Source organism: Carcharodon carcharias, chromosome 13, assembly GCF_017639515.1.
Source record: "Carcharodon carcharias isolate sCarCar2 chromosome 13, sCarCar2.pri, whole genome shotgun sequence".
In the NCBI taxonomy this organism is placed as follows: Eukaryota; Metazoa; Chordata; class Chondrichthyes; order Lamniformes; family Lamnidae; genus Carcharodon; species Carcharodon carcharias.
In genome coordinates this window covers 128,560,777-128,584,825 of record NC_054479.1, presented here as the reverse complement: position 1 = coordinate 128,584,825, position 24,049 = coordinate 128,560,777, and the positions used below count along the sequence as shown (strand labels likewise).

The 24,049-nt window shown below is 46.8% G+C and overlaps 1 protein-coding gene across 5 annotated transcripts in view; it reads left to right on the top strand.

The window, feature by feature from the left end:
- Positions 1-1,970: 1,970 nt before the first annotated feature.
- Positions 1,971-24,049, top strand: part of LOC121285998 (carboxypeptidase A1-like) — a 64,126-nt gene continuing 42,047 nt past the window's right edge. Inside the window, exons 1-4 of one of the 5 annotated variants that reach the window (XM_041203014.1) lie at positions 3,875-4,200; positions 5,457-5,527; positions 6,726-6,738; positions 23,555-23,636. In XM_041203014.1, the coding sequence (XP_041058948.1) occupies positions 23,622-23,636 (15 nt within the window). In that variant the 5' untranslated portion in view covers positions 3,875-4,200; positions 5,457-5,527; positions 6,726-6,738; positions 23,555-23,621. Of the gene's footprint in view, positions 1,991-2,035; positions 2,163-3,869; positions 4,201-5,456; positions 5,528-6,725; positions 6,739-23,554; positions 23,637-24,049 lie in introns of those variants that run through there. The other 4 variants (XM_041203013.1, XM_041203012.1, XM_041203015.1 and 1 more) reach the window with 4 other exon arrangements.

The following is a 24,049-nucleotide window of genomic DNA, read 5'->3' as shown; positions in this document are numbered from 1 at the left end:
GCACAGGTTTGAAACCTCACTGGGTGGTCTGCACATACTAGAAGGATATGCTAGATGAAGGAGGTTATGAGGAGGCTTATGTTGAGGATGGACCAGTGGAGCCAGAGCTTTATATAACACCCTTTATGCATCTCAGAAAAGTCTCAAAACATTTTGCAGTCAATGAAGTGCATTAGAATGTAGTGACTGTTGCGATGTTTGTAAACGCAGTCAACATTTTAATCACAGAAAGATCCCAGAAACAGCACATGGGATGAAAGGCCTCCTTCTGTGCTGTACATTCTCAGTAATTCTATATACCAGGGGATCTTCAGAACAAGAAGAGTTGGCTGACAACTCACCATTATCCATGCAGGGATTAGTATGTGAGTCTGGGAATTTTGGCTGATTGCATTTAACCTGATCCATTGAAGAAAAAGTCCACATCAATTCTCTGCTTGGCTTGAAGCTGTTACAAACCCAATGATGCACAGAGAGAAATATACAGGTGCAAATTACCTAAGAATTATCTTATGGCCAGAATAAATGCGCTTGGCACAGATTTTATCTGTCATCAGCAGCAACCTTCAACACGGTTTGAAGCAGAACCTGTTAGAGAAAGAACATTTTGTAACAGACTTATCAGTAACATGTGTTAACCATATGAAAAATTCCCATCAAAGCATCAAATACGTAACGCTTAATGGGCTGGCGTCACAGCACAGGTGATTAATAGGTCTATGGAACAACCACCTGCAAAAGCTTATTCATATCTTAAGACTGGTCTTCCCATGGCATGTGACAAGTTTCAACAAGCTGGAGCCTTGTTGGAATGAACTAATGTCTTCTTAACTTCAACGTTGCAAAAGAAAGGGAAAGAGCCAAAAAAAAGATCCATGTTTGCTTTTTCTAAAGTGATTTCAAAATTTCTTGTGAACCCTTATGATTGTGGCTGTTTCCAGTGAAAAAAAAATTCTCCCTGACCACCCTATAGTCAAACAAAAACGCTAAAGGACTATTCCAACATTACAATCTACATTAAATATACCAACATGGGGTTAAAATAACTTGTTTTGGCTTATAATCAAATGCCTTGAAGTATTTCCAGAATAGTTAATCTTGTTGATAATAGATTCAATGTGTGCTTTGGGAAGGTCCAAAGAGTATGTTCAATGTATTGATAATGTTGCTTTAAAAACATTCTTGGATTATTATCCTGCCTAGCTTACATGTGGCTCCAGTCTCACATTAGAGGTTGGCTCTTGCTGCTCACAACCCTTGTGTCTTTGAGTCATTCAGTTTAGCTGTATTTCCAGGTGACTACAGTAAGATTGTGAAGGGACTCCAGAACTGAACTAAAAATTCCAGAGAAACTGATTGATTTCCCTGCTTCCGCTTCAAGTACTGCTGCGCCCCCAGTGAACCCCCAAAAGGGGACGGAGAGCGGGAGCAGGTACATCCTGAAGAAGCAGCAGGATCCCAATGATGACCATGTCTGGTCCCTTTCCCCCCCTGCAAGCTCTTTTCCTCCTCTATCAAGAGGGTCCATGACTCAGAAGACAGACACAAAAAAAAACTTCTTTCCCTTTTAAACAATCCCCCTGCTCCCACTGGGACTTCCAGACGTCCACTCTCGCTCATGTTGGCAGATTCCGTCTGGACACAGCTCCTTCATGAGGAATCAGGAAAACCAACCCGAAAAATGGCTAGAGATCAGGGCGGCAGGTGTGGGTCCTGACCTACTGTCATGAAGCTATTAATGTATATAATATTTTTCTTTTAAAATACAAGTTAGTCCGTGGGTGTGTCTTAATTGGATTGAAGCCAACTGTTCTGGGTGCGTCGATATGTACTAGGTTTGATATGGAAGAGAGATAGCATGCATTTGCATTTTTTGAATAGAGCATTCAAGAAGTGGGGTGAAAACTTGATGTCTTTCTAGCAGATACCAAGCAATATGTTTATATTACTAATAATATTGGTACTATGAAAGGGGCTTCATTGTTAAAAGGTAAAGTTCAAAGAGACTGGTGAGACAATGAGAATTTGAATTCAATCAGTGGTGGTAGGTATAACTTCAGCAGTTTTCGGGTGTACAGAGCAGAGGCAATGTGAGGTCAAAAGGCAGCTGCAAGCCTCCAACTGACTCCACAGTGAAAGGAAGCTCATTTTGAACTCGTAAGGTGAAAATGCTTTGCCTGGTGTCTGGTTAAGTCTATGGGTTGCTATTGCCTTAATGGAGATTAGTTTGGGAATTTGTTAAAAATTATGATAGTGGTAATTTGTAGCCATGTGTATATATATTTTAACCTGTGTAAATTAATAAAATGTTTCATTTAGTTTAACCTTGAGAACTAGTGGTCTGATTCCTGAGTTTAGAGTCGCATCTCAAATATAACATTTAAAATTATTGGTTATGACAGTTGTTTAAAGTTTCCCTCTGGGATTTTTTAAATAACTCCATTTCACCAACTGCACTTGTCATAACACCTGCCCATTCTGAGGATGAAGCCATCCAAAAGAAAATAGGGCCGTTGGAGTGGCCACTGGATGTGGGATCAGAGGGTTGTATATTTCACAATCATTGCATCATGTAAAATGTGGGAGTGGTGGGGGGAGGGGCGTGGGTTGGTGTTTGGATGGGGAGAAATTGAGTGGTTTGTAATATGAATCAAATGAATGATGCTAGCTCTCTAATTATTATTCTGTGCTGTCATAAAGTTCTCTTGGGTTTGTCATATCTTTGTAATATTACAAAACATTGCCCTCTCAGCCTGGAACCTTTAATCTCTTTCTTAATTTTGACCACACATGTGAAAAGTGCTGTGGTTACAGTCAAAGGGAAAAACCACCAAGAAAAGAGGAAACTGGTATTTATGCCAAAGGGCCTCTTGCTTGTTTCACAATTTTATCTAGTGTTTCTTGACAAAGGTTGTAACCTTTGAAGAAACTTTTGAGGCCAACAGGGTAATGGGCGTGTTAGACTCTCATCAGCAATAAGGGTGCAGAGTTATGGGTGAATTAGACCAGGGGTGAGTAAACTTTTCAGTCAGAGGGGCACAACTGGACAATTTTACCACATGGAATTTTCTTAATCATTTACATACAGAAGTCCAAATTCTTAGAAACTATGGGCTGCCCTGGCTGGAACATCTAGCACTAAGGGTCATGGATTCTGGATAAGGTGTCGGCCATTTTGGACTGAGATAAGGAGAAATGTCTTCACCCAGAGGGTTGTGAATCTTCGAAATTCTCTAACCCAGAAGGCAGCGGATGGTCAGTCTTTGAGTATATTCAAGACTGAGATCAATATATTTTTGAGCACTAAGGAAATCAATGATGGGGGTAGGGCGAGAAAATGGATCTGAGGTAGAAGATCTGCCATGGTCTTATTGAATGGTGAGCAGGCTCGAGGGGCTAAATGGCCTATTCCTGTTCCTACTTTTTATGTGCTTATGTCCAAGTGCAGGGTTAATCCAAATTCAGTACAGGATTTTCAAAAGCCCTATAAACCAGATTTACCGCCCTCGGTCAGAAACATAACCCCACACAAAGGCTCCTCTAGCCATCCCTGGTGGATCCATACAACATGCAACTGGTTGTGCAAAATCTCATAACTTGCTGGACAATGTTCTTCTGAGCCTTGCTCCACTTCCTGTAACGCTTAGATTTAAATCTGTGAGACAACCGGCCAGCTTTCAGTCGTCTCCAGCTCCACAACGCTCCTATAAGGCTGCACAGCGCACAGTGAAAAAACATGTTGATCAAAGATTTACTTTCTCATCGAAATGTCACCTGAGAGCAAATCCACTTTTAGATTTTTTAAAAGCTCCATGAGTCAAATTTATCGCCCTCAGGCAAAACAAACTCTACACAGGATTCACAAAGCTCTCTGCAGCCATCAGGCTCCTCATGTTTCACTGCACACCTCAGGAAAACAGTTGCAAGTTTTATGAGGAAGTACCAACCACAAGCCTATCACAATGCTTCATGATATCCGCCTCCCAATATTGTGGCAAGATAGCCGTGGAACTACATCAACACCCAGACCTTGGTTACCAGCGATAACACAGCGGCTGTCAGCCTCCACTGTTGACAAGAATCTGGTTTAACACCTCTCCTTTATAAATTGCCTTGGCTGTCAGACTTTTCCCTGCTTAAAGAAAATCTCCTGAGACTGAAAATTTCAAGAGGTTGAGGTGAAGAGCTCAATACAATCAGGTCAGTGCTGGAGGACTTTTTTTTGGGAAGGGGGAGCTAGCTGGTCTCCTGTGGCGATGCACATGGGGCCTGGGGACAGGGACCAGCATCTCCCGGTCAGCGTAAAATGACGTGGGTGACGTTGGGAGTGCATCCTGATGTCACCCCACGTCATTTAGGCTGCCAGTTCAGCGGGCACGAGTCTGATGCACGCCCACTGACTTGTCAGGCCTATTAAGGCCATTAAAAAACCAATTTAACTTATTAATGGACCTGCCCGTCCATCCTTAAGGTTGGCGGGCAGGCCAGGAGCCCAGGCGAGCTTGTGAACAAACATGAAACCTCATCCACTGGCGGGGTGAGGTTTCATGAGTGATTTTAAAAATGCAGAATATTTTACAGTAAAAGTTATGGACATGTCCCAATTCAGGTGACAGTGCCACATGAGGGGACATGGCAAGGAATTTTTTTTCTAATTTTCATTGAAAGTTTTAAATCGGAACCAATCTCCCTGAGGCAGCACTTTGCATAGCGCTTCCTGATGCACGTCACGCGAGCGGGCGGGCTTCCGATCGGCACCCCTGGTTAACAGGCCCACCCACGTAAAATGGCAGTGCGCCCCCGACTGGGGGCACTGATCAGAAGCCCACCCGCTCACGCCCGCTTCCGCACTTCCTCCACAACAGGGGGAAAATGTTGCCCATGGTTACAATCAGTTGCAAATCCAAATTCCTAGTCAAGTACTCTCTTTAGAGTATTGATTTAAGAGAGTAGCGAGAATGTGAAACTTGCTACCTCAGAGGGTAGTTGAAGTGAATATAACAGATATATTTAAGGGGAAGCTAGATAAACACATGATGAAGAAAGGAATAGAAGGATAAGTTGATGGGTTTGGATGAAGATTGTGTGGAGCATGGACATGTTGGGCTGAATGGCCTGTTTGTGCTGTAAATTCTTTGTGAAAAAAATGTTTTAGATATTACTGAGATACAGGCATTGTGATACCAACTATATTGCCCATCCCTGGTTATCCTTCAATCGATTTGAAGGAACTCTGCCCAATCTCTTATGATGGACCCATTGTACAGCCTTGAGTGTTGGAATCTCTGGTTACTGAACAATTAACTATGGAGATCCTTCTGCTTTTGAGGAAACTCAGATATAGGAAAATGTCCCATTGACAAGTAGTGCCACCAGTGCCTGAGTTACCATCAATAATTATATTTAAATGAAAAAGTGAGGTAACACTGTTTTAATTTAGTTCTTTATTTCCACAGATAATGAGGACACCTTGGCTATTTCTCAGCATTGTTTTTGCGACTGCTCAGAGCCAGGTAACTTTTGTCGGGTGAGTATCTTTCTTAGGTCAGCAACCTTTCTTGAGCTTTGACGATGGCAGCCAATCTGCCCCTATTGCCTCCTCTCAGGCCCACTCTCATTGGGCTTCCATCTAAACCTTTTCCAATGTAATTAACTCCTCCTATTTTAAGTGGGTTATGGGGTTAGTTACTTGGAAAAGGGGAAGAAAAATATTCAGGTGACTAACTTAATTTTCATTAGAGAAAAAGAGACTGAGGGAACATGTGATCCAACCTATTAAAATAAATATCAGTTGGTGAAAATTAGCAAGCGGTTTAAGGTGGACAATAAGTGTGGGATATGACAGTATAGGTACCACATTCACGAGGTGCAGGTAAGGTTAGATGTTAGATAGAACTTGTCTCACCATAAGTTGGTTAACGGGAAACAGATTCTTAGACAAAGATTAATTTAGGGTCAAATGACCCCTTTTAAAAGAGATAGATCAATACAAATTAGAAAAGAGCTCAGGACATCCCAAAGCACTTCACAGTCAATGAAGTACTTTAGAGTCATTAATTCAGGAAAGACAGCAGCTAATTTTCAATGTGATAATGGCCAGATAATCCTTTTTGTGAAATTGAGAAATAAATTGTTGTCAGATATCTGCGGATAACCTCCCAGCTTTTCTTTGTGATAATGCCTTGGATCTTTTGCATTCATGTGGGAGAGAAAACAGCTTAACCTTTCATCTTATAGAGACTTCCAACAGTGTAGCACCTCCTCAATGCTGCACTGGAGTGTTAGCCTAGATTTTTGTGCTGAAGTCTCTGGAGTGGGGCTTGAGCCCACAACCTTAACACTCAGAGATGAGCAGGCTACCCATTGAGCCATAGCAGGCACCTAACATCTGCTGGAAATGTGGAATAAGAGTTATTAACAACAATGTTTGATTTTTTTTGTCCGGGAGAGGTGGCCTAAAAGCTTAATGTCCTTCAAATTAGGGGATGGACATTATGATGGCGGGTGGGGTAGAACTATCTGACATTGACTCGGGATAGAGTGACCATGAATGTCTGAATGACACTTCCTGGCAAATGCATCAAATGGTCAACAGAGCCCATTCCCATATTCCTGTTACTTTTGCAAACTAATAAATATTAGGTTTGAAAAATCACAAGTAATTTGCTCTCTTAAACCTCTTATGTTTCCTCATATTTTTTTATTTTTGCTGGTTTTTATTCCAGGTTTGGGCCCGAGGTGAGGTAGCAGACATTCTGTTCCATAATTGTCTTCTGGGAAGTTCTGAGCTCAGGAGTTGCCTGTTAGCACTTGTCTGCTGAATTTCATTCACTGTGGAGACGATTGAGCTTCCTGCCAGCAACTACCACCCCCCCCCCCCCACCCCCATCCCCGCCCCCACGCCGGCAATCAACTAAGGGGGATGCCAAGATCCATCATAGGATCAGATTATCCTCGACTAACTTTACCAAAAATGTAGCATTTTGTAATGCGAGATAAACATACAAACAAGAAGGCAACATGCAGAAAAAGTGCAATTAGTGTCAGAAAATAAATAGTATAATGTTATTCTATTATAATTGTATAATTGTTTATCAGCCAGTCACTATGTAAATTGGGTGTGTTTCTACTGGAAAAGGGAGGGGTAGTATGATTGCTTTTAGAATTTTAAAGGGACTGGGTTATGTTAATCATTGCAGGCTATCTCACCTTGTCCGGCAGTGGAACCAGAGGACAAGGTCATCATCTCATAGAGTTTACACTATGGAAAGACGCCCCTCGGCCCATCGTGTCTGCGCCAGTCATCAAGCCCCTATCTACTCTAATCCCATTTACCAGCACTTGGCCTGTAGCCCTGTATGCTATGGCATTTCAAAGGTTCATCTAAATACTTCTGAAATGTTGTGAGGGTTCCCACCTCTACCATCCTTTCAGGCAGTTGGGGGGGAGGGGGCTAAATTCCAAATTGAGGAAACGGTGTTTTAGTGGATGAGTGGTCACTATGGAATATGCTTCCTGGGGAGAAGTGGGAGCAGTTAGTATTTATTCATTCAAATGCAATGTAGATTGATTCCTTTCAGTGAATACTGCAGTGATTCAAGATGGGCCACCATCACCTTTTGAGGGCAGCTAGATATAGGCAAGAAATCCTGACCTTGCCAGTGATGCCCAAACAACATGAATGAATGAGAAGAGCAGAGTAATGCTGTGAGATGTTGTTCACTATGGCTGCTAGGCTAGAACACACATCAGGGCCTGAGCTTTCAGCTCAGTGGGCAGGCACGATCGGCAGGCCTGGGATCGGCCAGGAAACGGACCGCCGACTGCAATCGGCCCCAGACCCCGGTTTCAATTAATGGCCAGCCACACAAATTGGAAAGTGAATAGTCTCATCACTATCCAATTGGAGGATCCTTGACTGTCAGTCAAACTGCCTGTTTCTTCTTATATCCAACATTTTTATAAGTAGTAAACAGCAATATTCAAAGTATGGTTTATTAATACCCCTATGGTTGTTTTCCCGGGTTTAACTTGCAGAATAGTCTTTAATTCCTGGAAAGGCCAAGGCAATCCCAGATGGTTGGCAACACTAAAGCGATACTTTTCATGTAGAAATCCTTTTTTCAGCACCTTATGTAGACTGTGACACTCCCTATATCTCTCAACCTTTCCCCAAAAATGACATCAGTTGTCATTTGAACAAGTTATATAATTTGATCCTAAGACATGATATGTTTTTTCTTATTCGTTCATAGAACATGGGGCATCACTGGCTGGGCCAGCATCTATTGCCCATCCCTAATTGCCCATGAGAACTAAGCCATTTCAGTGTCAGTGGTTCTAGAGTTACATATAGGCCAGACCAGGTAAGGAAAGCAGATTTCCTTCCCTAAAGGACATTAGTGAACCAGATGGGTTTTTCCAACAATCATTTCATCATCAGGCTTTTAATTCCAGATTTTCCACTGAATTGATTGAATTCAAATTTCACCATTCGCCGTGATGGGATTTGAATCCATGTTCCCACTGAATTATGCTGGGTATCTGGAGTACTAGTCCAGTGACAACAGCACTACGCCACTGCCTCCCCAGTTCTAGTAGTATTTCCTTTCCCAGAGACTAAGGCCTGGATTTTTGCTCCCAAGTTAGGAGCTGGACCCGCCACCCCTGGAAATAGTGCAGAGACAGCCACAGGGCCAGCCTGGTGTGAAATGGGCTGTAAGAAAGGTTGGCCTTGGTGATCTGGCACATTGTCCCAGCTATGAAAAAACAAGAAAACAAAAAAAAAACAGCCTTCTAGCCCTCACCCCTTTAAACCCCCGCACTTCCCACACACTTCCCATGCCCCATCCATGCCAACTCATGACGCGCCAACCATCACCCTCTGCACTTAACACGTTCTATGCCAACTCACTCAGTATCGACTATGGGCAGACCTCAGGAGATCAAATAAAGTTCTTGGTGTCCATTGCAGGCTTTGTTTAAAAAAAACACTCATTCATAAAAACCTATTTGCTACATTTAAATTATTTCAATGGGCAGAATTTTGCCCTTGGCATGTGGGATCGGCAGGGGTGGGAAACCATCCACTGCCCATGATCCACAGCGCACCGCAATTTCATGCTGGCGGGCCAATTAAGGCCCACCCAATGTGATACGCAAGCAGCAGCGCTAAGCACTGCCTGTGTGGGCAGGGGGAGGAGAGCGAGCGGGCCCAGCACGCACTTCACGCATACACACGAAAGAACGCTGAGTAATCTCCCTGAGGTATGGAGCTGCCTCAGGGAGAAGGAAAAAATATTGAAAACCTTACTAAACATCAGAAAAATTTAATAAAACATGTCCCCTCATGTGACTCCGTCACATGGAGCAGGGACATGTTTTTAATTAAAAATTAAAGTTTTTATTTCATTGGTATCTGCTTTTAGAAACCTCATCCCGCCTGTGGGTGAGGTTTTCAAAAAAATGCAAAGGCCGCTTGGCCTTTTCGCCTGCCTGCCAACCATCAGGTTGAACGGGCAGTGAAAACTTCAGGACAATTGATAACTTAATGGCCTTAATAGGCCTTTTAATTGTTGGTGGACGCGCTACCAGCTCTGGTGCGCGCCCGCTGACCAAACTATCGCACAACTATGCGTTGACATCAGCATGCTTGGCTGAAGTCAACATGCGTCATTTCATACTCAGTAGGGTCAGGCACACTCCTACCCGTCAAGGTAAAAATTCTGGCCAATGTTATGGCAGGCGGATGGTAAATCCCAAACTGCCCAAATCCCAAAGGGAAACTTGAAGCAGCCGCCACAACTATTTTTGCAATTTGTACTTATTTCGAGATGCAGGCTTTGAATTCAGTAAAAGAATGCCACCAAGTCTTATAGGTTTCTTACGAAACTAAATTAAACCTTTATTAATAGAAGAAATGGTTTTAAGTACACGCACAGATCTACAAATTACTACTATGATAAACTCTAAATTCCCCAGTTAACTTAACTCCCAGTTACACTTTCTTTAAGGCAACAGTTTAGATTTGGAAAAACCCAGGCAAACAAACACGATACCCTGAACAATCCAATTCAAAGTGAGTTTTCTTAACTTCAGTTCTTTGTAGACAGCAGCTTGAGGTATAGATGCTGGAGCTTTTCACATTTGTGAGATCTTAGAATGCCTCCCCTTACGCACAGCCTTCACTCCTTTATACATATTTTCCACTTTGAATGCAAATTCCCATTGTTTCACTACGTCTTTGGATTTCTACCTCTCTAATAATAAAATCTATCATAGTACCGATTTTACCAGTAAGCTTTGGAAAAAATAAATTGGGCAGGGTTTTTGATGGGTATGCGGGCATGTGCCCAACATGCCTGAGCGTGAAATAAAGCGCGTTGACTTCAGCCGAGCATGCTGATGTCAATACACTCTTGTGATAGTTAGGTTGGTGGGCACGTGCCGGAGCTGGCAGCACACCCGCCAACAATTAAAAGGCCCATTAAGGCCATTAAGTTAAAAATTGTCCTGAATTTTTCACTGCCCATTCAACCTTACGGTTAACGGGCAGGTGAAAAGGCCAAGCGGCCTTTGCATTTTTTAGGAAACTTCATCCATGGGCAGGATGAGGTTTCTGAAAGCAAATAAAAATAGAATAAAAATTTAACACTTGAATTAAAAACTTGTCCCAGCTCATATGACAGAGTCACCTGAGAGAACATGTTTTATGACATCTTTATTTGTGCATTATGTTTTTTAAACCGTGCTTCACCTCCCTGAGGCAGCTCCGTGCCTGTGTTCAACATTTTTACAATGAAAACAATTTTCAAGTGTCACTTCCACCCTCAGCACCTTCCTTTTTGTTTTGAGAAAAAACTTCCTGCAAATTTCTACCTACTCCTTCTCTTCCCTGACTACCAGCCCTCCTTCCACCGTCCCACTTTCTATCTTTTCCTGATTTAAAAGGGTGACGATAAAAAGTTTAGCCCTATGAGCTAACTCATAATAATCAGCCATCTCTGCTGCTTGTCTTACTGTTTAAATCCTCTGTTCCTCCACATGAGATCTTACTACCAAAGGAATTGAATCTTTAAATTCTTCCAAAAGGATGACCTCTCTAAGAGCTGCATACGTTGTCTCTATTTTTAATGCCCGTATCCATTGGTCAAAATTACTTTGTTTCACTCTTTCAAACTCAATATAAGTTTGCCCAGCAAAAACAAAAATAGCTGGAAAAACTCAGCAGGTCTGACAGCATCTGCGGAGAGGAAGACAGTTAACGTTTCGAGTCCGTATGACTCTTCAACAGAAAAGAGACCTGCTGTGTTTTTCCAGCTATTTTTGTTTTTGTTTCAGATTTCCAGCATTCGCAGTATTTTGCTTTTATCATAAATTTGGCCAGGGTTGTTTTCTCATATTCCTAAATTTCTGTCTGCATTGCCTCAGGAAACAACTCATAGGGCAGGATTTTTACCTTGTTGGGAGGGCACAGGAGCGGTCACGAAGCCAACTGCAGCCCTTGATCGGGCCCCGATATTAATTAACAGCCAGCCAGTGTGGATCGTGCAACGCAACGCTGAGCGCTGCCTGGATGGGGGTGGGGGAAGGGCGGGTGGGGAAGTTTGCACATGCTCGCACTGAAATCTCCCTGAGGCACGGAGCCGCCTCAGGGAGCTGAAGGTTTTTAAAAACATAGGGGAGAATCTTCCCCCTGTCGGGTGGGCCAGTCAGGCGCGGGTGGGTACGGAGCCAATCGCCACCTGTGATCAGCTCCGTGCCGCCATTTTATACGGGCGGGCCAATTAAGGCCGGCCCAGGGTGAAGTGCGGCTCCCGAGGACAGCGGGAGTGGGCGGGCGGTGGTAGGACTGCAATGACTGCCGGGTCCAATGGCGACCTGGTGGCCTGTTTTAAGAGATCCTGCTGCCTTGCAAAGGCTGTGAAACATGGCCAGCAGAAGGGCTTCCCAGAGCACTGCTGGTGCACAGGCCAGACAGGAGGGCAGGTCAGTGGGGCACTGTGCCCCTCACTTCTCAGGCGAGTGCCTTGCTGCCATCCTCAAGGAGGTGGCAGCAGGGCGGGGGGTCCTCGATTCTAGGGACGGGAGAAGGAGGCCCCCCCACATGACCAAACGTGAATGGGAGGAGGTGGCAGAGATAGTGAGTTCCTGCGATGTGGTGCGATGCACCTGGGTCCAGTGCCGCAAGTGTTTCAACGGCCTCTTGTGCTTGGGAAGGTAAATACCATGTTGGTATAGGTAACTACACGGCAGGTAGGCTTTCCCCCATGCCACCCACCCCATCCCTGCTCCCCTCCCACAACTCTGAGTGTAGTTACTGCATTGAATCATTCACGGCAAGTGGCCTTCGCTGGGTGGGCCAGCAGATATTGCCCATGCCTAGTTCACCCAGAGGGGGTTGTGCTGAGCTGGGTTCTGCACCCGCTGCATGTGGTAGACTGACACCCACAGTACTGTTTTGGGACCGACCTCAAGGATCTGCACCTAGGCACAGTGCTGGAACTCCGAAACATGTCAAAGTCAGGGTGTTGACTGACTGGGAGGGGAACTCCCAGGTGGCAGGGCACCCATCCATCTGCTGCCCTTGGCGTTCCATGTGCCTGTGCATCTTTGCTTTGGAAAGTTATGCAGTGCGGGTGGTAAATGTGATGGAAGCAGCATCTGGGCAAGGGTGGTGGTCAGCCCTGGCTTCTTGGTTTGAGTGTGCGGCAGCTGTGGGGTCACGATTCACATGAGCCCTGCAAGGTCCCACTCAGATGGGGGTGGCAGGGATGCGATGGGAATCCAGGTTCAGGGTGGACTAATCAATGCTCCTCTCTCCTTTTCAGGAGAAGACTGAAGACTGCACACAATGCAGCTGAGCGGATGCAGACTGGCGGAGGCCAGGCCCAGTTGGCCATAATCACCAGATACAAGCAGGAGGCGATGGATCTGGAGAGTCGCCATGTGACCAGGTCCACCGGTGGCGGTGAGGCTGGGGTGTCATGGGGAGATAAGATTGCCCTGCACTGAGGTCACCATGTGTGTCCCAGCAGCCATCCCACTGTTGACTGTTTAGTGATTTAAGCTTCCAACATGGGTTTCCCATTGAATATGGAAGGAGGAATGCATCCTGAACCAGGGGCCAGGCAAGCAAATTGACATTGTCTCAACTCAAATGTCCTTGTTCTTCCTTTCAGCCTCACCAGAGCAGGGCCAGGAGGAGAAGGCAGAGGGGCTGCCACTAATGCCTGAGGGCCCTGATGATTTACAAGCACCAGCATCACACCATCTCTGCCAGGCAGGCACCAGCGCAGATACTAGCACCTCAGTGGGGATTCACTTGTTTGAGGTGCAGGCAGAGACAGAGAGTGCCCATGGGGCCAGCAGTCAGAGCACTACATGGGACCAGGAACATGCTCAGTCAGTGGCTGATGATGGGCCTCTGGAGTCGTCCCTGAGGCAGCAGATGCTGGAAGTCCAGCAGGGTGTGCGGGACGATCTGGCAGAGATACATGAGGCAATGTGTGCCATGGACTTCGGGATGGAGGAGTCCATGTGGAGCATCAGCAATGCATTGAGCCTCATGGCTGAGCGCACTGCCTCCTCCATGGAGAGAGTGGCGATTCTCGTGGAGAGGCTCCTCCAGGAGAACTACCAGGGTTTCCTGGGGATGCGTTCGGACCTGCAAGCCCTCACAGCAGCATTGACCTCAGCTGGTCAGTGTCAGTGTGGGAGATGGATTAGGCACCCAGTATCCCAGCTAGGTGCCCATACATCAATGGTGAGCAGGGAGGTCCGAAGCGACCTCACATTGGCGCACGAGCTGCCTGTCGTCTCTGCAGGCTCCTCTCAGGGCACTCCATTTGAGGGTAGCAGCTCCTCCACCCCTCTGCCAGTGACCATAGGACCCGATGAGGCTGCAGCAACTGGGGAGATGCCAGCTATGCCATGGGCCGCTCCCTCCCAGGTGGGACCATCAAATGTTCCACGAGCCAGAGGACATCCACCAGGGTCATCGAGGCCAACAGGACAGCAGAGTGAGCAGGTTGTCTCAGATGCCAGTGCCAGCGAGGGGGGAGCACCTAGACCTAGCACCCAAAAACATAAACTTAAGGCACCTTAAGCACACCACAGGCTTCTCACAGGTGGTTTTATGTTGCCCTGGTATTAGTTGATTATAATTTGGTATGCAGCTCAACATCTTTGAATTAAGTCTCTTTTCTGTTTTATTTGTTACATTCATTAAATGCTTCATATGTGAACATGGCTCAGGGTGATTCCTTACTTCTGCAGGTGGATGGGAACCCATGATGTTATGAGTGACTTGTCTGTCATTGAGCTTTATTAACAAGGCACATAGTTAATGTTCCTAACCAGGCAGATGTTACTCTCAGGTATCGAGCATGGAGCCTGCAGCCCTGGCATGTGTTGGAGGTCCATCTGTGGTGGGCTAGCTGAAGGTTCATTGGATGAAAGCCTCCCGGGTGTCCCTGCCTCCCTGGAGAATGCCTGGGTCAGCATCTATCCCCTCAGCATTCTCCTGTGCGTGCTCATCCTTGGACTCACTACTGGACTTATCGTGTGCAGACAGAGCATCTGCGTCTACATCTTGTTCCTCCACTGCGTCTCCCCTTTCCAGCACCAGTTTGTGGAGAGCGCAGCTTGCAACCGCTATCAGCAACACACGATCTGGGGGGTACTGGAGTGTGCCACCTGAGCAGCCCAGGTATCGGAAGTGCATCTTGAGAAGACTGATGATTCTCTTTACCACAGCCTTTGTGGAGCCGTGGCTCCTATTGTACCGCTGCTCAGCTTCTGTTCTTGAATGGCGGAGAGGCATCATGAGCCACGTTTTGAGGGGATAACCCTTGTCATCCAGGAGCCATCCATCCAGCACCAAAGAGCCTTGGCATCTTGGAGTGTCTGAGGATGTAGGTGTCGTTGTAGCTGCCTGGGTACCTTGCACAAACTTGTAGGATCAACATCCTGTGATCACTCACTATCTGCACGTTCATGGAGTGGAAGTCCTTCCTGTTGGGGTGTCCACCCACACAGTTGGTGCAGATCTCAGAACCTATCATCTGACAGATGGAGGTCACTGTCTCCCTTGACAGTCAGAGCCTCCTTTGGCACTGCACCTCAGTCATATTGAGGTAGCTCCTTCGCCGCCTGTAAACCCTGTTAGCAGGATAGTGGCGTCTTCTGCAGCCCCTTCTGCCTTGCACTTCCTGTTAGCCCTGCACCCCTTGTGCCTGTGCCTCTCATCACAAAGGTGGTTCCGCCGGAAGCTAGATATGGACTCCTGGTCTCCTCCCCGTCCTGTCCCTCCCTTCCTCCTCAGAGGAGGTGCCTCCAGTGGAGAGCACAGCTCCCATTCCCAGGGTAAGGGAAGGCTTCCTGAAATCAGCAAGGCCCCAAGAATGATGTTTACTCCAGAGTCCTGACCTGAAGCCTGTTACTCCTGTCCAAGCAGCTGTGAAGTGATTCGAAGTTGTCCTGTTCACACAGGCAAGTAGCAGTAAGTTTAAACATTAAATGTCTGCCAAATAACACTCGTGACCCCGCTCACCCCTCTTATCCTGCCCGTGGACGAGGTTTTTAAAAATGTGGCCTACCCGCCTGCCCTTTGCGCCCGTGCGACAAGCTGAAGATCGCACGGGCCCCGGAAAATCGCCGTCTATTGGTGGCTCAAGGGCCTTAACTGGCCTGTTAATTAATGGCAGGCGCGCATCGGAGCTCACAGCGCCCACCCACCGAAATATCGCGATGGTGCATGGTGACCTTGGGACACACGCCTGACACCAGCGCGCGTCATTTTACCTGTCAGCGTGTCGTGCCCACCTCCCACATGCCGACATCAAAATTCTGGCCCTTGACTGGGTTGGAGTTGGTGAATCTTAAGGTTCCGAGTACGAGAAGCACTTTGAATTCAGGAGTTGGTGTGAGATTGTTTTAAATTGTTGAGACCGCAATACGGCTCTGGCAGTTGCTAAGACTTGTCCGGGAGTTGAAGTTATAACATTGGCTGGTTTACAAAAGGTAAATAAAGTTAAGTTAATGGAAATGGTGGATAAGTTACAATTGGGGTTACCTGCAGGGGCGAAGAGAGCGGGCATAATTGAAGGTGTAGCACAAAATTTGGAGTTGGAAGTGATACCTGACACTAGTGAGTCACAGCTGGAGGTAGTGAGGCTTCAGTTAGAAATGAAGAAGCTTGAACTTGAAAAAGCAAAAGAAATGAAAAAAATTGGAACTAGAGGCAGCAAAAAAGGAAAGGGCAGGAGAGGAAAAAGAAAAAGGGCATTTCAAATGGGAGCAAATGAAGAGGCAGGAGAAAGAAAGGAAGCTGGAACTGGAATTCCAGGCAAGATGGAAGGATAAAGAACGAGATGCAAGGGAAAGAGAGAAGGAACCACAAAGGGAATACCAGCTTAAAAGGCTGGAAGTTAAAAAAGAGACCTCAGATCCTGAGGAAAATTTTGATGATGAAAAATCCTTTAACCTGAAACCCAGTGGGGAGATGTTTAAGTTTGTACAAGCTCTCCCAGAGTTTGAGGAAAGGGATGTTGAAGCATTCTTTATTTAATTTGAGAAAATAGCTAAACAGATGAAACGGCCATAACAACAGGACATTGTTGTCACAGTCCAGGTTGGTGGGTAGAGCGTTATACTTCATTGCCAGAAGAAATGTCGGTGAACTATGATGTGGTATAAAAGCAAAAAACTGTGGATGCCGGAAATCCAAAACAAAAACACAAATACCTGGAAAAACTCAGCAGGTCTGGCAGCATCTGCGGAGAGGAAGACAGTTAATGTTTCGAGTCCGTATGACTTGATGTGGTATAAGTGGCTATTTTGAGTGTGTAGGGGTGGGAATTTTTGCTGAGTGGGTGGGCGTGTGCACGACCCGCTCAAGCGTAAAATGACACGCGATGATGTCGGGTAAGCGTCCCGATGTCATCGCACACACGCGCGATATTTCGGCCAGCGGGCGCACGCAGGAGTTGGCAGCGAGCCCACCTACAATTAACAGGCCTGTTAAGGCCATTAAAGTCACAACTGAATGCAATTTTCTGCTGCCTGCCCAACGTTATGGTTGGTGGGCAGGCAAATCGGCCAGGCGGCTTTTGGATTTTTTATGAAACCTCCTCCAAAATAAAAATGTTGAAATATCATTTATAACATGTCCCTGCTCATCCCTGAGATCAGCGACAAGTGTGTTGGTGGACACCCCATGCCAGTGGCGTTGAAGGTCATGGCTGCCCTCAACTTCTATGCCTTCGGCTCTTTCCAGAGGTTGGTGGTTGATCTTTGCAGAGCTTCCAAGTCATCTTATGTCAAGCAGGTGACAGACGTTCTGTTCAGGCGTGCATTGACTTTCATCCACTACCGCTGGGACGAGGCCAGCCAGACAGAGCGAGCTAGAGGCTTCGCAGCAATTGCTAGGTTCCCTTGCGTCAAGGGTGCAATCGACTGCACACGTGTAGCCTTTAAGGCACCAGCGGGTGAGCCTGCTGTCAACAAGAAGGGCTTCCATTCCTTGAACGTGCAGATAGTATGTGATCACAGGATGCTGACTCTACAAATCTGTGCAAGGTACCCAGACAGCTCCCATGACGCCTACATCCTCAGACACTCCCAGGTGCCCAGGCTCTTCAGTGTTCCAGCCCAGCTGGATGGATGGCTGCTGGGTGACAAGAGCTATCCCTGTCAGAAGGTGGCTCATGACGCCTCTCCGCCATCTAAGAACAGAGGCTGAGCAGCGGTACAATAGGAGCCACGGCACCACAATGGCTGTGGGGGAGAGAACAATCGGTCTTCTCAAGATGAGCTTCCGATGCCTGGACCATTCAGGGGGTGCACTGCAATACCCCCCAGATCACTGATAGTCATTGCACGCTATGCTCTCCACAATCTGGCACTGGAAAGGGGGGATGCAGTGGAGGAAGAAGATGTAGATGCTGATGTTCTGTCTGCACACGATGAGTCCAGTAGTGAGTCCAAGACTGAGCACACACACAAGAACGCTGAGGGGATAGACACTGACCCGGGCATCCTCCAGGAAGGCAAGGACACCTAGGAGGCTTTAATCTAATGAACCTTCAGCTAGCCCATCACAGATGGACCCCCAACACACGCCAGGGCTGCAGGCTCCATGCTCGATACCTGAGAGTAACATCTGCCTGGTTAGGAACATTAACTATGTGCCTTGTCAATAAAGCTCAATGACAAACAAGTCACTCATAACATCATGGGCTTCCGTCCCCTGCAGGAGTAAAGAATCACCCTGAGCCATGTTCACGAATGAAGTATTTAATGAATTCACAAAATAAAACAGAAAAGAAACTTCATTCACAGGTGTTGAGCTGCACACCGACTAATAATCAACTAACATCAGGGCAACAGAAAACTACCAGTGAGAAGCCCGTGGTGTGCCTTAGGTGCCTTACACTTGTGTTTTCAGGTGCTATGTCTTGGTGTTCCCCCCCTCGCTGGCACTGGCATTCGAGGCAGCCTGCTCACTCTGCTGTCTTATTGGCCTTGATGACATTGGCCCCGCCTGGGAGGGAGCGGCCAGTGGCATAGCTGGCATCTCCCCAGTTGCCGCAGTCTCATCGGATCCCACGGTCAGTGGCAGAGGTATGGAGGAGCTGTTACCCTCATCTGGAGCGCCCTGAGAGGAGCCCACAGAGACGACAAGCAGTTCGTGCGCCAACGTGAGGTCACTTCTGACCTCCCTGCTCACCATTGAGGTATGGGCACCTAGCTGGGATACTGGATGCCCAATCCATCTCCCACACTGACACTGACCAACTGAGGTCAATGCCGCTGTGAGGGCTTGCAGGTCCGAACACATCCCTAGGAAGCCCCGATTGTTCTCCTGGAGAATGCTCTCTGTGAGAGTCGCCGCTCTCTCCATGGAGGAAGCATTGTGCTTGGCCATGAGGCTCAATGCATTGCTAATGCTCTTCATGGACTCCTCCATCACGGAGTCCATGACACACATTGCCTCATGTATCTCCGCCAGATCCTCCCGCACACCCTGCTGGACTTCCAGCATCTGCTGCCTCAGGAACAACTCCAGAGGCACATCATCAGCTACCGACTGAGCATGTGCCTGGTCCCCAGCAGTCCTCCGACTGCTGGCCCCATGGGCACTTTCTGTCTCCGCCTGCATCTCAAACGAGTGTGAAGTGCCCTCACTGCTGTGCGCTGGGACACTAGCCGGTGATCTAATCCCCACCGAGGTGTTAGTATTTGAGCTGGTACCTGCCTGGCTGAGATGGTGTGATGCTGGTGCTTGTAAATCGTCAGGGCTCTCAGGTGTTAGATGCAGCCTCTCTGCATCCTTGACCCAGCCCTGGTCTGGTAAGACTGAAAGGAAAAACAAGAATTTGATTAGTTGAAGTCATGACACTGTTAATGTGCTTGCCTGGCCCCCAGGTCAGGATGTGCTCCTCCTTCCATTATCAATGGGAAGCCCATGTTGGATGCTGAATTCAATAAACAGTCAATAGTGGAATGGTTGCAATGACTGACTCTGACCTCAGTGCACGGCACACTTACCTTCCTCTGGCATCCCAACCTCACTGCTACCAGCTGACCTGGGTGCATGGCGCCTCTCCAGCTCGGGAGCCTCTTGCTTATATCCGGTGAGAATCGTCAACTGTGCCTGCCCTCTGTGAGTCCGCATCCACTCAGAGTTATTGTGTGCAGTCTTTTCCTGAAAAGGAGAGAGGAGCATTGATTAATCCACCCTGAACCCGGATTCCCATCGCATCCCTGCCACCCCCACCTGAGTGGGACATTGCAGGGCTCATGTGAATCATGACCCTGGAGAAGCAGTTCACTCATACCAAGCAGCCAGGGCTGACCCCCTTGCCCACATGCTGCCTCCATCACATTTGCCACCCACACTGTATAACCTTCTAAAGCAAGGAAGCATAAGAACGTGGAACGCCAAGGGCAGCAGATGGATGGGTGCCCCACCACCTGGAAGTTCCCCTCCCAGTCAGCCAGCATCCTGACTTTGACATGTTTCGGTGTTCCGTCACTGTGCCTGGGTGCAGATCCTTGATGTCGCCCCCAAAGCAGTACTGTGGGTGTAAGTGCGCCACATGCAGTGGATACAGAACCCAGCTCAGCACCACCCTGTCAGGGTGAACTAGGCACGGGCAATAAATGCCGGCCCACTCAGAGAAGGCCACATGCCTTGAATGATTCAATGCAGTAACTACATTCAGAGTTGGGGTGGGGGGGGGCCAGTGGGGACAATCTAACTGCTGTGCTAAGTGACCCATGCCAACATGGTACTCGCCCTTCCCGATTGCAGCAGGTTGTCGAAGCGCTAGCAGCACTGAACCCAGGTGCGTTGCACCACATCGTGTGCGCTGACCCTTTCTGCCAACTCCTCCCAGGCACGTTTCGGCATATGGGGCGGAGGGGGGGGGTGCCTCCTCCTCCTCCCATCCCTTGGCACGGGGATTTCGTGCCACGCTCCCACCTCATCGAGGAGGGCAGCAAGGCGCTCACCTGAGAATCAAGGGGGATAGTGCCCCGCTGACCTGCTGTCCTGCCTGTCCTGCTCTCCAACAGCGCCCTCGGGAGCCCTTCTGGTCGCCATCATTACCAGCCTTTGGAAGGCTGCCTGCAGGCTCTTTAAACAGGCCGCCGGGTCGCCACTGGACCCGGCAGTCATTGTAGTCCCACTGCCACCCACCCCCTCCCGCTGTCCTCGGGAGCTGCGATTCACACTGGGCTGGCCTTAATTAGCCCGTCCGCGTAAAATGGCGGCGCAGAGCCGATCGCGGGTGATGATTGGCTCCGTGCCTGCCGATGCCCACTCCCAACCAGCCTGCCCGCCATGCAGAAAATTCTCCCCAAGGAGTTTCAAATATATCCCGCAAAGAGCCCTCAATTTCTGTTATGGCAGGCGGATGGTAAATCCCAAACTGCCCAAATCCCAGAGGGAAACTTGAAGCAGCTGCCACAACTATTTTTGCAATTTGTACTTGTTTCGAGATGCAGGCTTTGAATTCAGTAAAAGAATGCCACCAAGTCTTATAGGTTTCTTACAAAACTAAATTAAATCTTTATTAATAGAAGAAATTACTTTAAGTACACGTATAGATCTACAAATTACTACTGATAACTTCTAAATCCCTAAAACTTCTAAAGTTAATCTAACTCCGTTATACTTTCATTAAGGCAACAGTAAGACATACAGATTTGAAAAGACCCAGGCAAATAAATACGATACTCTGAACAATCCAATTCAAAGTGAGTTTTCTTCCTTCAGTTCTTTGTAGACAGCAGCTTCATGCTTAGATGCTGGAGCGTTTCACACTTGTTCCATCTTAGAATGCCTTCCCTTACACACAGCCTTCCCTCCTTTATACATATTTTCCACTTTGAATGCAAATTCCCATTGTTTCACCATGGGCGGAATTTTGCCCTCATTGGGCGAGTTCAGCGGGGGTGAGCAGGAGTGGTCAGGAAGCTGACCACTGCCTGCGATCAGGACCCAGCTGCAATTTCACGTTGGCTGGCCAATTAAGATCTGCCAAGCGTGAAACGCACGGAAGTGCTCAGTGCTGCTTGTGTGGCGGGGGGGGCAGAGGAGTGCAAGCACGCAAGTTCACACATGTGTGCAGGTGTGTACAGGAAAAGCTCCCTGAGAGCTTCCTCAGGAAGCTGAAGGTTTAAAAAATTAAAAATAAAGAATTTTGAAATGTTTAAAAACATGCCCCCTCATGTGAATGAATTAAATTTAAACTTTTTAATTTAATTTTTATTTGCAGTTGGAAACCTCATCCTGTCCATGGATGAGGTTTTCTAAAAAATCCGAAAGGTTGGACTGGCAACAAAAAATTAAACTTAATTATTACTTAAATGGCCTGAATAGGCTTTTTAATTGTTGGCAATGCACCTGCCGATCAAGCTATCGTGCAAGTGCGCGATGACGTCGGGACACTCGCCCAAGATTATTGTGCGTCATTTTACCTTTGGTTGGGTCAGGCCAGGCATGCGCCCGCCCGACAAGCAAAAAATTCTGGCCTATGTCTTTAGACTTTTACCTCTCTAATAATAAAATCTATCATAGTACCAATTTTGCCAGTAATATTGGGAAAAAATAAACACACTGTTTCTTAACTTCTTCTGGACAGGTGTAATATTTCACTCCCTCTTTTGAATTCAACCTAGGCTGGTTTATTTAAAAATCTAATTGTTCCCTTTACATCTCACATCCTAAAACTTCCCCCGTGTTTACCTACTTAATATTTCAAACCTAGTTTATCTTCTGTTACATCAAATTCTCAGGATCAGCTGCCTTTACTTCAATTAAATCTCATAAACACAGACCCAGACACAGACCCCACTATTACTCTACTTCACAATAAATTCCAAAAACATTACAAAAATTATTATATCTTCCTGACATTCAACTACTTTAATCCCTTATAAACGCAGACATTTCATGCACACAAGCATTTGTATTCATAGCCCCATAACACAGATTTTATAACTACTTGGAACTGTCAGTCAAACTGTGAACTGACAGGCACCCCACTATGATAATGGTTGGTTGTGAAATCAGGCATGCAGCACTTTTCTTATAATGATAACCCTCAGACTTGTGACAACAGACAGAATGAAATAGCAAGCACTTTTTTAAAATGCAGACCGCTTTTTTAATTTAAAGGGCAGGAGATTTAAATGTCTTGACAGCTTGACAGTTCCAATGAGTATATCCACATTATATTTACATTCGTGTCCAATTTAACTATCCCAAAAGTCACTTGACCTCTCCCAACAGGCACCTTACATCTCATAATGTGCACATGAACTCTCCCAAAGGGGTCTCTCTGACCTATCTTAATGGGGTACATGGACCTATCCAAATAGCTCCAGCAGCTTTAGGCCCTTTCCTTAAAGGTCTAAAGCCCACAGGTCATGTTTTGGATATCCCACTAATGAAAATTGGATCTATTTGAAGGAAGCTGCATTTTCACATGTACAGCTGCCTCCGTGAACCACGGATGTGTAAAGTACAAACCGCCTCTGATTTTGCACCCCTCCCCCCAACCCGCCCCCACCCCCACTGGCGAAAATGGTGGGTGCCGGGATCGGGGGTGGGATATCTGGAGCTGAGGCTGCAGTGCCATTTTGGCTAAGCCATCCCTGTGAAAATTCAGGCCTAAGACAGTGTCTGGTTAAATGCCAACTTTCTTTGGTACTAAGAGGACACTTTTAGTTGTGGAGGATCAGGTACTAACTAACTGTGAACTATGCGGTTTTGTGGATTAGACTCCCCTGATTGCCTTGGGGAGACAGGGAGAAATTTCTCAGGTTTTCTAGCTTAGGCCACAGTTTTGCCCCTTATCGCTTGCGATTGTGAGGTTGAGGCATTGTTAGGGTTTGACTCAATGGCACACATAGCTGCATTGTTGTGTAGATGGAGAAGGTCAATGAGCATCATCATCTTCCTTGTTCTTTTCATTTCATATGTCCATGTGTATTATCATTTGAATTTTAAGTGCTCTGTACCTCCATTTTTTCAATCCCCTAGTCACCAGGTATTGCGTATCCATGCCAACAGTGAGGAGCAGTTGGCTCTGGTGAAATCCCTGGAGAGAATGGAGCATCTGAAGGTAATTGTCCCTTTTTAAATGTGGCATTTCTTTATGTCAAAGACATTAGGTCATTTGGAGAAACTAAGGCCTTAAGCCAGACATTCATATTGACAAACATTACAGGTGGGACGGCCCCAGAACTGTAGACCTCCTATCTCAGCCAATCATCCCTTCTCTCTACAACCTTTGTCACTCCAACCTGGGTGTCACACTTCCAAGGCAGCTCAGTTTACCTCATCTTCTCTCCTACCCTTGGCAGTTTCTTGCCATATGGGCGTAGGCCCTTCAGTTAGGTTTCTCAAAAGATTCTGCTCTCTGTGCTTGAGGGCCAGGGTGTGTGGTAACAGAAAAAGTAACGTGATCCATCAGTATTGGTATGATTGCTGGAACTGGTTTCCAGGGTCATTGAGGCTACGACACTGAGCTCCTCG